A 15,351-nucleotide genomic window follows, 5' to 3' on the forward strand; every position below is an offset into this window, starting at 1 on the left:
TCTTGATCTACAGTCTACACAATAAACATAATATTTACTAGTGAGGTTGCTCATTCTTCCCCATCAAGCCTGCTCACCTAAAACTTCTAGCACAGAGGAGACATACTATACTGCCATTACAAAATGCTAGCTGTCACTGGCAATGCAAGTCATCTCTATGCATTATACCAATTTTTTTTTGCCTTTTCTAGTTTAATCCTAGAGGAACAAATAAAGGAACAGTGTTTGTATAGAATGCCATTCTTTGGGTGAGCTCCTTGGAAGCTGATTTTCGTTCACTGCCAAGGAAATTCTGGAAGTTTAATTGACTTTCTATGTTTGTGTGGAAATTAAAATGAAAGATCAAATGCATCAAAAGACAATGTGAAATGTCATGTTCTCGGCACAGAAGAACACCATAGGATGGTGCATATTAAGAGCAGGCTGGAAAATGTAGGAACTGTGCAGATGTATATGAGCAGCAGGATAGAACAATGACTATTATATTTTCAATTCACAAGGAAATACAAAGGAATAAATAAGGGCTTTAAAAATGAAAAAGAAAATGTTGCACATATTGGAATAAGCTAAAATGGGCTGCTAATCAGCTTATTATGTGGTGAGCAACCAAAACAATATATTTAATTATCACAATATTTTCTCAATATCTGCTGACGGTATTTTGTTGTATTAAAAGTGCAATCATTACTTTTCCCTGTTGGGTTACACTGCAATATGTATCCATTTGTAAGTTTCCGGCGGAGCAATTAAACTTTGTCTGGTGCCAGAACAACAGTTGCCATGGAAACCACCTACCTGCATAGCTGCTGGATGAGAACAACTGAACAAACCACCATGTGCATGCTTCAGTACCGCAGTACAAAACATACACAGCAAATGTATCAATACATGGAAGAGGGATGATTAGAACAGAAAAAAGTTTCTTTAAAGAAGCACTCTCACAAAAAATGTTATTCTCTAACCTGACAGTTTCAGTTTCTCTGAAACCGTAGTGAAGCTACGGTTATAACCTCCTATCTGATCCTCAGCTGTGTCCTGTGACCAACACGCTCACTCTCCAAATGACACAGCATCTTATGTGTGGCCAGGAAGCCAGTTTCTCTATGTATTCCTATGGGAGTCTCAATGCCAGTCTCATAGGAATGAATAGAGAAGTAACTGACTTCCTGTCCTGTGTCAGTTGCAGACCAGAGTGCTGGTCATATGACACAGCTAAGAATCAGAAGGGAGGTTATAACTCACAAATACAGTCAATGGTAAGAAGGCTACCATGACTACAATTTACATCATGTACATTTCTAATGAGCCATAGAATAAAGATTTTTGTGGGAGTACTTCTTTAAAGGCAGCTATATGCATGTCAACCTGGGAATCTATAAGGCAGGTGATGCAGATTCCCTATGGGACCATGGACATGTCCCCATACCATGCTATGTTTACACAGGGCATATTAGTCCAATGGCAAATCCACTTTAAATGCAGTGTTGAAGAACCATTTTGGACAACCACAGCTGAATGTTTCCCATTTAGCCATCAATCTGGACAGTGTATCTAACGCTAAATTAGAAGAAGACTGGGCCTACAATACAGGTGTAATACTTTTATTTCAACTACCGTATATTTCAGGGTGTCTTGCAGAAAGACTGGAAATCTTCTGACAATTGTGTTTATGTGGGTTGTCAGACCCTGAATTAGGGTAAAAGTTTCAATCCAATTCTACTGGATTCCACCAAGAGAAGCAGCCTCGAAAGTATCTGGCAGCTACTACGTCCTGTCCTTAAAGGGGATGTTCAGGATTTTGATAATCATGGACTATCCTCAGGATAGGCTATCAATATCAGTTTGGTGGGAGTTCAATACCACGCAACCCTGTCAATCAGCTGTTACTATTTAACTCTGGTGCCAGAACTAGACAGCACCATCCACTGTGTAGTGGACTGAGCTGGTAACTACAGAACTGCTCCCAATCAAAAAAAGGGAGCAGAATGCAGTTACCAGCTCCTTCCATTACACAATAGATGGAGGTGTTCTGGAGCCGAAGATATACTGTAACAGTTGAATGGTGGGGTTGCAGGGTGTTGGACCTCTGCGAGTTTGCCCCATTAAGGTGGCCATAAACATTAGATCTATGTCAGTCAAACCTGCCGATTTTGGCAGGTTTAGCCAACCGTCTAATGTGTGTAGGGTCTTTCTGACTCTCCCCCAATATCTAAGGATCAGGCATGTTGGATTTCAACTGCCAAATCCTTTTGTTCTTAGGGAGGTAACACCAAATTCACTACACACGCATGTTCGGCCAAGTTGAGCATCCATAAGTATGAGAGGATCAGGAGAGACAGTTGTCAGCTGAATGAGTGTTTGGGCGATGGTTATCTCATGGATATGGCCAGCTTTACTGGCCAAATACATAGAGCGGGCGCCATAGCAGCAACCTGGTGCCTGTTGTTTCATACAGCAGACACCCGCAAACATCGGTAATGTCGGTAATGTAAAACCTGGCCACGGTCGGTGACAGCCTGTATAACCGAAAGAGTATGCTTCCGGTAATGCTTTGGCTGCTGACAAGAGGCTGCTGCATAGTGTTTCCTATATCTGTATCAGGGCTTCATAGGAAACTACTACATTTCTCAAAACACAAGAAAAACTATATATATGGTTCACCGGATTCATACTGACCTGGAGAATGAAGATCACAAGTCAGTTTTACCACACAGTGAACGAAGTAAAAAAAAAAAAAAGTGAATTGCACGTAGTAAAAGGACTTTTTACATTTCAAGTCTGGCCTCATTCATCTTCATCTCTTTTACTGCATCAAATTCCAGGGAGTAACGGCTTGATGTAGGACACTGTGACAAAGGTACAACACTACATCAGAGCCACTACCACTCCCATCCTCTACAACAGTCCCCACAGGGGCTCGCTGCATTTCTAGAGGCCTCAAACCAAAAGAATGGCTTAATATAACAATGATTTTTTTGAGGGTGTATAATGATAACCTCTGAGCTATAGTTTTGATATTTCTATGGATGGAAAAAAAGCAGTCACCTATCTGTCTAACCGCTACTCCGATGCCTCCACTCTGTGCCAGTCAATGCCCATACAGTATAGAATCCAATTTAAACTTCTTGTCCTCACCCACACAGCTCTCCAAAGTGCTGCATCTCTTCCCTCATCTCGGTCTACCACCCTACCCAAGTTCTCTGTTTAGCCAATGACTTACTTCCACCATAATCCAAACCTCTCACTCCCAGCTACAAGACTTCTCCCGAGCTGCACCAGTTCTCTGGCATGCCCTACCACAAGAAATTAGGCTAAACCACAATATACACAGTTTTAGGCGCGCGCTCAAAACACACCTTTTTAGGGTGGCCTACCACATCCCCTGATCTAACGCCTCTCCATATGTAGACCATCTATCATTGCCTGAACCTGATCCTCCACCAATCTCTCCACGCACCCATGCATCCAGAAGCACTTCATATATCAGCTGGTGACTGGCTCATGCAGCTTTATATCAGCTCCCTATTCTCCCAACATGGCTGGACCATTGTACAAAACAAGCACTTTTACCTTTTGTGTCCCTCCTATCTCCTCATAGATTGTGAGCTCTTGCGAGCAGGGTCCTCGTTCCTCTTGTTGTAATTATTGACATGTCTGTTGCTATGTTATTTATGACTGTTTGTACATGAACCCCTGAACTGTAAAGCGCTGCGGAATATGTTGGTGCTACATAAATAAAGATTATTATTATTATTAGAAGTTCCCTTATTTTAATGTATTCCAATGATAGATACGTGAAGTAGAGAGATGGGTTATCAGTTATCGTTGTCCATAATAGCCAAAACCAAATCTGGGTAATTAAATCTATTTCCATTTCTCAGTCATCATGATTGACAAGATTGTTATGTATGAACTTTTTAATCCTGTTACTAGGGGAGTAATATCTAATTAGTCTGTTTCAGTTGAAGAGGGAAGTCTAACCGCTGAATGAAAGCAATAATGCAGAATTCTCTTTGCGCACCTTGGTAAGATCCATTCCAAGCTTGAGCTGCGAGATAAGGTGGAGGATTACACTGCGCTGATCATCCATGACGCCTAAATCTTTTTCCTCATTATCTTCGGTGTCTGTCAGCTCATCCTCTGCCTCAGGAGGACCAGCCTACAAAAATGAGAAAGAAACAGCACAATTACTCCATTATCTCTTCAGAAAAGCTTTTTTTTATACTAGTGCTTTTGTAAGCTAAGTCATAGTTCCCACCTAACAATTCCAGGAAGGAGAAAACAACACTCGAAAGACAAAATGAAACCATTAAATGTACATATAAAACCAGATACATACATATGGGTAGGGGTGCTCATTATGGAGACCTCAGAAGCAACCCTTTACTCCAAAGGGTTGTAGACAACATTCAGCCAGGCCGGTTGAAGGAATAGATACACATATGGCCCTTTTCTTAATGTGGCCAGCATTTCCTATATATTTGGTTGTCTACTGTAGTAGAAAAGAAATCTCTACAAACAAATCCTCCAAAATCTGCTCTTATTTTTCTCAAAATACACATGGAGGGAACACAGTCATAAAAAAAAAAAAAAAAAGCCAATACATAAAAATATGTTAAAAGATAGACACAGAACAATGTTTCAGACCCCTATCAATCTGGTATTGATGACCTTTATACTGAACAGGGGTCATCAATATCTAGAAACCAGAAAACCCCTGTCAGCAGCTACAACCCTTTAAATTTGGGAATATTGCAATGAAGCCCTCATTCACATTAAAAATAAAATAGTATGTAAAAAAAAACTGATAAAAGCAATAAAGCTGGAGACAGAGAGGCGCATTGCCAATGAGTGCAAAGCTAACCCTCAAATGGTCTTTCATTATAAAAATTGTAAACATTCAAAAAATAGTTGTCCCCTAAAAAAGTGATGAGATAGAATTTGTGGGGGGTGAGGAGGAGAAAGCAAATGTAATTAATAATTTTGATTCCACTGTATTCACGGAAGAAACGGAAATGTCCTGATGAAATGCACAGTGACCACTCCATAAATGTGGCCTGTATGACCCAGTAAGACGTGCAGCGGCTAAAATAGACAAATAACCAGTCCAGATGGCATACACCCGCGTATCCTAAGACAAATAAAGGGGTTGTCCCAGTGGTTATTATTGATAACCTATTGTCAGGATAGGTCATCAATATCTGACCGGAGGGGTCCGACTCCCAGCAGATCAGCTGTTTGAAGAGGAGGTGGCGCTTCATGTGAGCGCCGCCTCCTCTTCATTACATTGCGTCTCAGAAGTGCAGTGTAATACAACTACCCACTCCATTCAAGCGAATGGAGCGAGCACTTGTACTACGCCGTCGCTCCACAGGAGACAAGGCAAAGTGTAAAGACCAGGAAGCAGCGCTCGCATAGAGAGTTGACTCCTCTTCAAACGGTGTCAAACCCCCACAATCTGATATTGATAACCTATGCTGACGATAGGTCATTAATATTAATGGCAGGACAATCTCTTTAAGTAATGTAATAGACAGACTCCTATTTCTTATATTTAAAGGGCTTCTCTCACTTCAGCTAAATGTCTTTATCCTGTAACGACAATTAATACAAAGGCACTTACTAATGTATTGTGATTGTCCATATTGCCTCCTTTGCTGGCTAGAATCATTTGTCCATCACATTATACACTTCTCGTTTCCGTGGTTATGACCACCCTGTAATCCAGCATCTGTGGCTGTGCTTGCACACTATAGGAAAAAGCGCTGTCCTATGTGCCCTCTTATGATCCCGGCCTCCAGATAGGCACATGCACATGTTTTTTCCTGCAGTACACATGGCTACCGCTGCTGGATTACAGGGTGGATTACCATGGAAATGAGCTACGTGATGGAAAAATGGATCAAGCCAGCAGAAGTAATATGGATAATAACAATACATTAGTAAGTGGCTTGTATTAACTTCATCTACATGATAAATTTAATTTACTGAAGTGACACAACCCCTTTAAGGACTCTATATTGTCAGGGTTTGTTCCACAGGACTGGCGCATAGTTTGCGGTCCCCATTGCACGAGCCCCATCCTTGCGGCAGCCGTGACGGATCCAGACCCATTCAAGTTGAATGGGTCCGTGATCTGTCCGCACCATAAAAAAATAGAACAAGTTCAAGTGAATGGGTCCACATTCGTAATGCGGGGAGCAGACGGCTGGTGCCCGCATATTGCGGACCCGCTATTTGCGGACCGCAATACTATCCATGGCCTGCAACGGCCGTGTGTATGAGGTATGAGGACTAATTTCTATTGTTGGTAAACTGAAGGTTTTATAAGAGGCTATCTGTCACGGCTGTGTCTCGGTCTCTGTGTTGTTTGCCATGACACGTTTGCCGTGCATGCTGGTTGCCTGGGGCAACGTGTGGTTTGTACAGCATGTGTGTACACTTCTCCTTTAACCCCTTAGTGACCACCCATACGTGTTTTTAAGTTCACTAAGGGGCCTTAGGCTGGGCCACCGCGTTTTTACGGCGGCCCGGTCTAAGCGCTGCACGGATCCCCCGTGCAGCGGGGAGCACGGACCCGGCTCTCACATGAGAGCAATGGCGCCCGCTGCATGTAAAGTGGTGACAGAGGGAGCGGACTCCCTCTGTCTCCCATCAGCACCCCGAAAATAAGATCGCGGGGTGCTGATGTGTTCGGAAGCTTACCTTGCTTCCGATCAGGGCCCCCGAGCCTGTCTGTAGTTATCTCCAGCAGGCTGTGCCTCTCTGGCGCAGCCTGCTGGTCAAGGTTTGAATAGCATTGCTATTGAAATGTAATGCCTTATAGAGATAATGCATTACATTTTAAAAGCAATCAAAATACTGTATATTATAGTCCCCTTGTGGGACTTTTAAGTAGTAAATTTTTTTAAAAAAATACATTTATCAAATAAAAAAAATTCCATAAAATAAAAAATATGCTTTTTTTTCCATTGAAAATACGCTTTTCAATGATAAAAAATTGCAAAAAGAAAATATCCCCCATATGTTTGGTATTGCCGCGTCCGTAACGACCCGGACTACATAAATATTACATAAATTATCCCCTATGGTGAAGGTCGTAAAAAATAAAAATAAAAAAAGACAGAATTTCTAATTTATTCTTAGTTTCCACCGAAAAAAAACCGTAATAACAAGCGATCAAAAAGCGCCATTTACTCCAAAATGATACCAATGAAAAATACAAGTTGTCCCTCAAAAATAAAGCCCTCACACAACTCCATAGAAAAAGAAAAAAAAAGTTATGGGTCTTGTGAAGTGGCAATGCAAAATCATTTTTTGGGTTAATAAAAGGGGTTTTATTGGAAAAAAAAAGTAGTAAAACGTAAAAAAAATTATAAGTATTTAGTATCACTGTAATTGTACTGACCCAGAGAATAAAGATATTATGTTATTTGTACCGAAAAATGAACGCCGTAAAATTTATAATGTAAAAACGCAGTGGCAGTATTGCTATTTTCCCCATCTCCCTCCCAGAAAGAGTTAATAAAAGTTATGTGTACCCCAAAATGGTGCCATTAAAAACTACAACTTGTCCCGTAAAAAACAAGCCCTCATAAAGCTATATAGACGAAAAAATATAGAGTTATAGCTCTTGGAACGAGATCATGAAAAAAGGAAGAAAAACAGGCTTGGTCACTAAGGGGTTAAGGTTTGTTTTCCTTCCCTGTCTTATGCTTGTGGGGTTAACTATCTGGCTGGGTGTGGTCACTAGGTGCTTATATTGCCTGTGACTGGTAGCCCAAAGTTAGTTGTCCTCCAGCCTCTGTTGGTGCTGGAGCTATGCTCCTGTCCTGGTTATTCCATCTGCCCAGTTATTGAGGGCCTCCTAGTGAGATGTCATCAAAATTTCTTCCCTTTCTTTCCCTATTCTATTTGTGGTGTGGTTTGTACGGGTTGGTGTTGTATGTCTAATTGTTGTTGCATGTCTGGTCTGTCTATGGTGTGTATAGTCCTGCATGGATGCTAGACATGTCCCCTGTCTGTGCCTTCGGTGAGAGGGCTCCTGGGTTCCCCGGAGGGGGAACAACAAGTCAGTGTGCAGCTCTATCTGAGGCCGCCATGCATCCTGTCCGCATGGGGGCCCAGGCAGTTATTGGTGTGCTGGGTTATGTGTTTGTTTGTACTGTGTCCTGTATGATGTTCGGGTTCCAGTAGATATTCATGGATTCCAGCTACCTGCTCACTGTCATGTTTCTATGTTTCTAGGCCTGAGGTAGATTCTGGTTCATCCTTCTGGTAGAGGAACCAGTCATCTCTAGTCCTGACACTATAACCAGGGTTCTACAGGGTGTGTTAGGGCCCTAAGTTCCGGTGTATAAACTTCCCTACCATCGAGGGCTGTTCATACTTTAGTTAGTCAGGACTAGCATTATGGTTTCTAGGAGGTGACCAGCCCACTTTCCCCAGTGTTCAGGCCTAGTTTCTGTTCCCATTTACCCTCAGTGTTGAGTTTCCCCCCACTCCCCACCGTGAAACTTTTTTCCTCAGGAACACAACCGATTTTCACAAGACAGGTATCATTTTAATCAGCAGGATCAACCCCACCAGGCAATATGCTATTGTCGACAGGTGCGCTTTAAGATGCAGGTGTTACAGTACTTCAATTCTGGATGCTGGTGTGCCCATTATTCTTTGTTTCAAAAGTCATTTGGCAATGGAGACTAAGGAATTTGTGAAGTTTCCAAGTTGTGAACTGTAGATGTTTGATAAATTTGTTATAAACCAGAAGGTTTGCTGATAATGTGAAGATCTTCTATTTCCTTGTAGCTCAATCAGAATCTTAAGCAAAATTCTCAAACTGCACCTATGGTAATGTATGTTACTATAATAAACAATAATCTTTAATAATACAGATCTGAACATAAAATCCCTACTGTGTACCAAGAAAAATGCAGATAAAGTATAAACTCCAAAGTCAACTCTTGAAACTTACACTTTCTTTTAAAATCATGTTTTTTTTGTTTTTGTTTTTTTCATTTTAAGAATTTACCCATTCACACAACTTTTTATACAGCAACTGATTTATGATGCGTATTTTGGTCATGTCTAGGGGTGAATCTATTGAAAATCAGACTACCCTCACATCTGTGTTGGAGATGACATTAAACACTACAGACACTTCCCTAACAGACCCTATTGTAAGTCAGTGGAGTTCATCAGATTCCACCCTTCTCCGCCACACAATGAATCGGACCACCACTACTTCATGAACCATGACAAATGTGAACAGAGACTTTTTTTACATGACAATCTAAAAACAATAAGGGTTTAACAATGGCTAAGCTTTAGATTTTGTGAAAATGCTGGACCGTAAAATATCATGTACTGTGCCAATTTCTGTTCCTCACCGCTTATCAAAGTCTAGCCATTTCAGCTGGTTGAACAGTTACAGCCTAGTAGCTTAGAATTTTCTCAACTGCCAAAATGAAGTATATAAATGTCAAATCTTAAGACATTGTTTTTGCTTATACATTGTGCGTGCTACATCATTCCAGAACACTCTGTGATTTCCTGGTCTTGTGCCCGACTCAAGACATATTTGCTGCAACTATAACTGCTTGGAAGATTGTATTCTACTCTGAGCATTTCGAGAAACAAATTAAGAGTGTGTTTCGCTGCATCACACGAGAATTTAAGCTTTAATATAATATATAATAAACATGGTCCTTAACGTTCTGCATACTTCAGAGTCAATAAAGAAGATTCTAGCAATAGAACGAATATACCAAATCCCAGTGAAAAATTGCGGTCCGAACGTGGGGCTGCCGCATGCTGATCGTGGACCATTCACTTGAATGGGGTCCGCAATCTGTATCTGACGGTCCACACTGCAAAAAAGTAGTGCATGCACTACTTTTTTGTGGTGTGAAGGCACGGACAGAAAACCCACGGAAGCACTCCGTAGTGCTTCAGTGGACTTCCGATCCGTGCCTCAGTTCCGCACTGCACCGCATCTCCCGGATTGCGGACCCGTTCAAGTGAATGGGTCCACATCTGTGATGCTGGGTGCACATGGCCAGTGCCCGTGTATTGCAGACCCGCTGAATGCCGCGCAACGGCTTTGATCATGAGCCCTTAGAGGTGTACTGTATACACGATGGCCTAGATGTACTAGTTAATTGTGTGATTTACTGCTGTGTTGCCGGTTGTGTAGAAATCCATGTTGAGTTGTCACCCCAGGTATTATAATTAATAAATTGGTTATTACATGAATCCATGTGCCAATTCCTTAAGGGGAATGGAGTCACTGAAGATATGGACAGGGTGGGCACTGGCAGAACAAGGGACTTAATGGTGCGTGCCCCTTCTTTGGCATGTGTGTGTTAGGCTGGTTTTACACCAGCAGATGAGGCTGACGACTGTCGTGAAGGAAGAGTTCTTTCCCAACAAATGCCTGCCCATCAGCGAAGGAGACCACTGCAATCTCCTCCACAGTATGGGGAGGCGCAATTGCTAATGCCATTGCTGAATCATTATTTGCCGGCAGTAGATCGTCATTAGATGGCACGATCTGCCACTGGCAAACAATGATTTTTTAACCTGCTTAAAAATCGTGATTGCCTGATGAACGAACCTCGGCACTATTACCACAGGTAGATCATCACTAACGAGCGTTCCTACAAACGCGGGTTGGAAGTCAGCCTTTCACATTAATTGTTGTTATGAGTTACCGCTTGACCCGGTTGTGATGGTAATACTGCTTCGTTGAACTGTAATGTGACTGTTCATAACCTCTTCATGACGCAGCAATTTTCCACGTTTGCGTTTTTACTTTTCGCTCCCAGCTTTCTCGCCATAACTTTTTTATTTCTCCATTCACATAGTCGCATGAGGACTTATTTTTTGTGGGACAAGTAGTGGCTTTCTAAATCTGCCACCGTTTTATGGGTTTTGTTAAAACTGAGTTGTATAGTTTTTCGCATTAAAAAAATTTAAACTTTGGAAAAAATTATTTTCTTCTTTTCATTGCCATATTGTGAACCCCAACTTTTTAATATTTCTGAGGGCTCATTTTTGCTGAGTGATTTGTGCTTCTCACAGATACTATTTTGGGCTGTGTATAACTTTTTGATTCCATTTTTTGGGAGGTGGAGCAACAAAAAATGGTGAATCAGAAAGGAGAGCGATTTAAACTTTTATATTTTTACTTTTTTTAAATCTTTTTACAAACTTTGTTTTGACCTTTTTTAAGTCGCCATAGGTGACTATAACAATCATTAGATTTCTATTTAGCAAAGTGATTTAAACCAGTGCCAAATAGGAAAAGTAGTATATTCCAAATTAGCTCTGCCACCTGCAGGCGTACATTGGTATATATCAGGCTCCGGCCTATAATTGTAAGTTAACAGCCTCCCCAATCTCATTGAGGGAAAGCTGTTACCAGCACAAGAGTTTGAAGCTGCAGAATTTTCACCTTTGGCATGGTCACATCTGAGGGGTTAAATGGCTAAGACTGGAATAACATTATCATTTGTCATGGAGTAAGGGGAACTGGACACCGCCGCAGCCAATGATTGGCTGTGGCAATGTCAAACTGGTTGTTGACATCGATGGAGCCCAGCTCAACATCACAGGCCCGCAGGAGAAGGAGCGGGGAGCCGGTAAGTAAAATCCCTTTGCAGGCCCCCCCCCCCCCCATCCTATTCTTGCACAACCCATTTACATTTCTGAGGAAGTGTAAATAAAATTCCTTGAGAAAACAGGGTGCATGGATATTTTCTTCAAGGTCCCACGATGATGGCACCACAGTAGGGACACCGGGTATTGGAGAAGGGACGTTGAGCAGAGCCGCAGGAGATGAGCGCAGTCCACTGTCCTGGATAGTGGAACGTGACATTTATTAAAGTAGTTGCCATAAAACTTTTATTTGTTTAATACTAATCTTTAGCTCAATGACATCACAGTTTAGCATTTTACCGTATGTTTTTACACACATTATTTTACAATAAGGCGGATATTTAATTTCTTGGTTTCTATTGCCATGAAAATAATGTGTTTCTTGCATAAAATCACAAAAAACCCTTGAAGACTCAGTTCACTGTATACAATCAATTTCACTATGAGACAACAGACTTGAAAGATGTAGACAACAACTAGACTAAACTCTACCATCATCCACCCTGATCTAATATTGCTACTTGCCCAGTACAAAGCACTGTTGGTAGGTGTAGATCCCTCTCCTGCCTCCTTGGCTATTGCAGGTTTCTCTCACTTACAGTAGAGATGAAATTGATTTGGAGATCTGTTCTGTTCCAGTGACAGGACTGCAACCTTTCTCATAAAGGATTTTCAAGTCAGATGCAGCATTTCTACTTCATATTCACGGAGTGATTCGTGGGTGGACAGCTGTCTGAATAAAGCTGCAGATTTTTTTTCAGATATAATGTAGACCTACAAACTAAGAATTACCTGATCTAGCATAATACAATCTGTCAAGAAGTGAACCTGCTTACTGCAACTTGACATCTATAAAAACTGTTTTTTGGATCTATGTAAGGCCTCACGCGGACCGCAAATGCACTGGCACAGAGGCATGCCGGGTAAGGGCAGCATCGGGTATTTTGGCCCCCCTGCAGCTCCGTGCGCTGAGATTGGCCGATCAGTGAAGACCAGCACATTGCAGCGCTGGAAGCACATGTAAGCTGCGGGGTGGGGCGGGGGGAGGTGACAGGTGCTGAACAAGTTAACACCTGTCCCCTCCGAGGTTAGGCAGGGGACACCAGTGTTTGGAGTCCCCTGCCAGCGCTGCGATTGGCTGGAACAACGCTCTATACAGGCTGCACAGGAAAGGGCAGAACCTCCCTGCATGCAGCCACTCTAGCTGGTGACTTTATGCTGAGAGGTTCTGTATTTCTCTGTGCTCGATCTGCTGGGATTTGTGGTTCTACCACAGATTTCGCTGCCTTTACTGCTCCTGTATAGAAGAAGAAGATCTTGAACATCTGCCACAGTGATGTATATATATTTTTTTCTGCAGCATAAGTTCCAGATCCCTAATCCAACCCCCTTCCCAAACCCTAATATCTGTCCCTATGCCCCTCACCCTCCAGCCTCACGTCCGATTTTGCCTGCAGCAAAGACATTTTGACTTTTTTTTTGTCACTTTTACCTTTTTTTTTTTGCTCTGCACCACTTTTTCTGTGTACGGGCTGTGAATGCCAAGTACTGATTAGTCCATACTTCACTGCTCAGCTCCTGGGCTCTTTTTTTGGGGCAGATATATATTGTATTTCATCCCTGTTCTTTTTTTGTATCTGCAGTAAATTTGTATACTGCAGTGTCTGCGCTAACACACCAAACGTCCGCTTGCGTGCGTTCTGCAGCCCTGAGCACAAATTAGTAAAAAATTTTTTACTGGTCGCTTCTGTGCTCAGCTTTTTTTTTTTTTTTGGGTGTAAAAAGTACTTTTAGTGTTAGATAGAATTTTAGTTAGTTAGTGTAGATTTTTGCACGCACATAATATCTGTGTGCATGCGTGCATGCATTCTGCACCTGCTGAGCGCTGATCAGAAACATCCATTTTTCTGACCGGTCTGCTCAGATTACTGTTACAGTTTTTTTTCCCTGTGTAGTTAGTTTTATATACATATATTGTAGGAAGGCGCAAGGGGCCGTCATTGACGGAAGGTATGTGTCACAGAGGTTCCTGGCCTCGGTGAGGTAAAAGCCGGTAATTTCAAGGGTCAGCGGCAGCTAGTGCTGATTGACACTGTTTGCTGTTAGTATGGCTGTAAAGCCGATCCGGGCCGGCTCTTACTGGGAGAAGCCATAGTTCTGGGTGGGTGGCTACTTCCCATGTTCCAGCAGTCTCAGCTGTGGGTGGATTACGCCTCTCTGACAGTGGAGTGCTGTCAGTCTCTGTGTGTTTGAGAACTTGTGCAGTGCTAAAGGGCTGAGAGGAGCCCTAAAGCCTGCTGTAGACTGCGGGTGGAAAAACTGCTGACCAGGTGAAGGCTTTTGTTCTGTAGAGTTTTTATGGTGTGAACAAACACCAAGACTGCACACCGTTAATTTTTGTTTTTCCTTGTGTGAATAAAACACTGAACTGTTTAAATTAAAGCCTCCGTACTGCGTCCGCGAGCCTGTCTACCAGAGCAAATCCCCACTATATATATATAAATCTCCATATACATAGAAATCAATTTTAGTTAGGTAGTGTTAGTGTAGGTTTGTGCGTGTGTGCATCCAGCAATAATTCTTATAATTTTTCTTTATACTCTTTTCTCTATATTTTAAATTTATAACAAGCCCCTTCACGTGTGAAAACACTACATACACACCCCAGACTAAAAGTTTTACAAATTTCACACAAAACACCCCAATAAAATAAAAATGGCCCGTCTGTCCCAACGAGTTTATTCAGCTGAAAAGGCATACGTGTATCTTGCCTCTGATAGATACTGAGTCGGCCAGTGAGAGAGAAGAGGATGCCACTTTCCTATACTCCTCTACCCCCTCATCATCATCATCTGCTGATGAGGGACCCTCTTGAAGGCGCCCCAGAGTAGCAGTGGAGGCAGGCCTCCAGAGTGACCCCATATGGACCCCACCCCCTGACGATTATCAGCCCCAAATTCCGGATTTTGTGGGCAACTCCGGAATACAGATAGACAGTGCGGGCTTCACAGAACAAGATTTTTTTTTTAATCTTCTTCTCTGAAGATTTAGTAAATTTAATGGTGGCCCAAACCAATTTGTACGCCCAACAATTTATAGCTCAGAACCCTACCTCGCCATATGCTAGACCCTTAGGTTAGACCCCAGTAAGTGCAGCAGAGATGATGACATTTTGGGGATTCGTGCTGCATATGCAAGAAGCCAAACGTCAGATAATATTGAGTTTCGGACATTTTCTACCAGACTCCAATTTACAATAACACCATGACCCGGAAGCGTTTTGAGTCAATTCAGAAATTCCTACACTACCACGTCAATACACAGTGCCCACCCCAAAATGACCTGACATTTGACCGTCTGTTCAAGGTTAGGCCCGTCCTTCACCACTTTAACACCAAGTTTGCTGAGGTGTACACCTCTGATAAAAATGCATGTGTAGATGAGTCCCTGTTACTTTTCAAAGGGAGGGTTAGATTCCGCCAGTACCTGCCTAGCAAACGGGCTAGGTATAGCATAAAAATTTACAAACTTTGTGCGAGTAGCTCCGGGTACACTCACAAGTTCCGCATTTATGAAGGGAAAGATTCTCGCATAGAACCCCCAGAATGCCCCCCCCCCCCATCCTAAGAGTTAGTGGAAAGATTGGATAAGGGTTACCACCTCTATGTGGATAACTATTATACCAGCATACCC

The 15,351-nt window shown here is 42.2% G+C and overlaps 1 protein-coding gene across 1 annotated transcript in view; it reads right to left on the bottom strand.

Moving 5' to 3' along the window:
- OSBPL10 (oxysterol binding protein like 10) overlaps positions 1 to 15,351 on the bottom strand; it is a 380,196-nt gene that overhangs the window by 53,032 nt on the left and 311,813 nt on the right. Inside the window, exon 7 of the mRNA XM_044293953.1 lies at positions 4,022 to 4,159. Coding sequence (XP_044149888.1) covers positions 4,022 to 4,159 — 138 coding nt within the window. The remainder of the gene's footprint in view (positions 1 to 4,021; positions 4,160 to 15,351) is intronic.

This window comes from Bufo gargarizans, chromosome 5 (genome assembly GCF_014858855.1).
Source record: "Bufo gargarizans isolate SCDJY-AF-19 chromosome 5, ASM1485885v1, whole genome shotgun sequence".
NCBI lineage: Eukaryota > Metazoa > Chordata > Amphibia > Anura > Bufonidae > Bufo > Bufo gargarizans.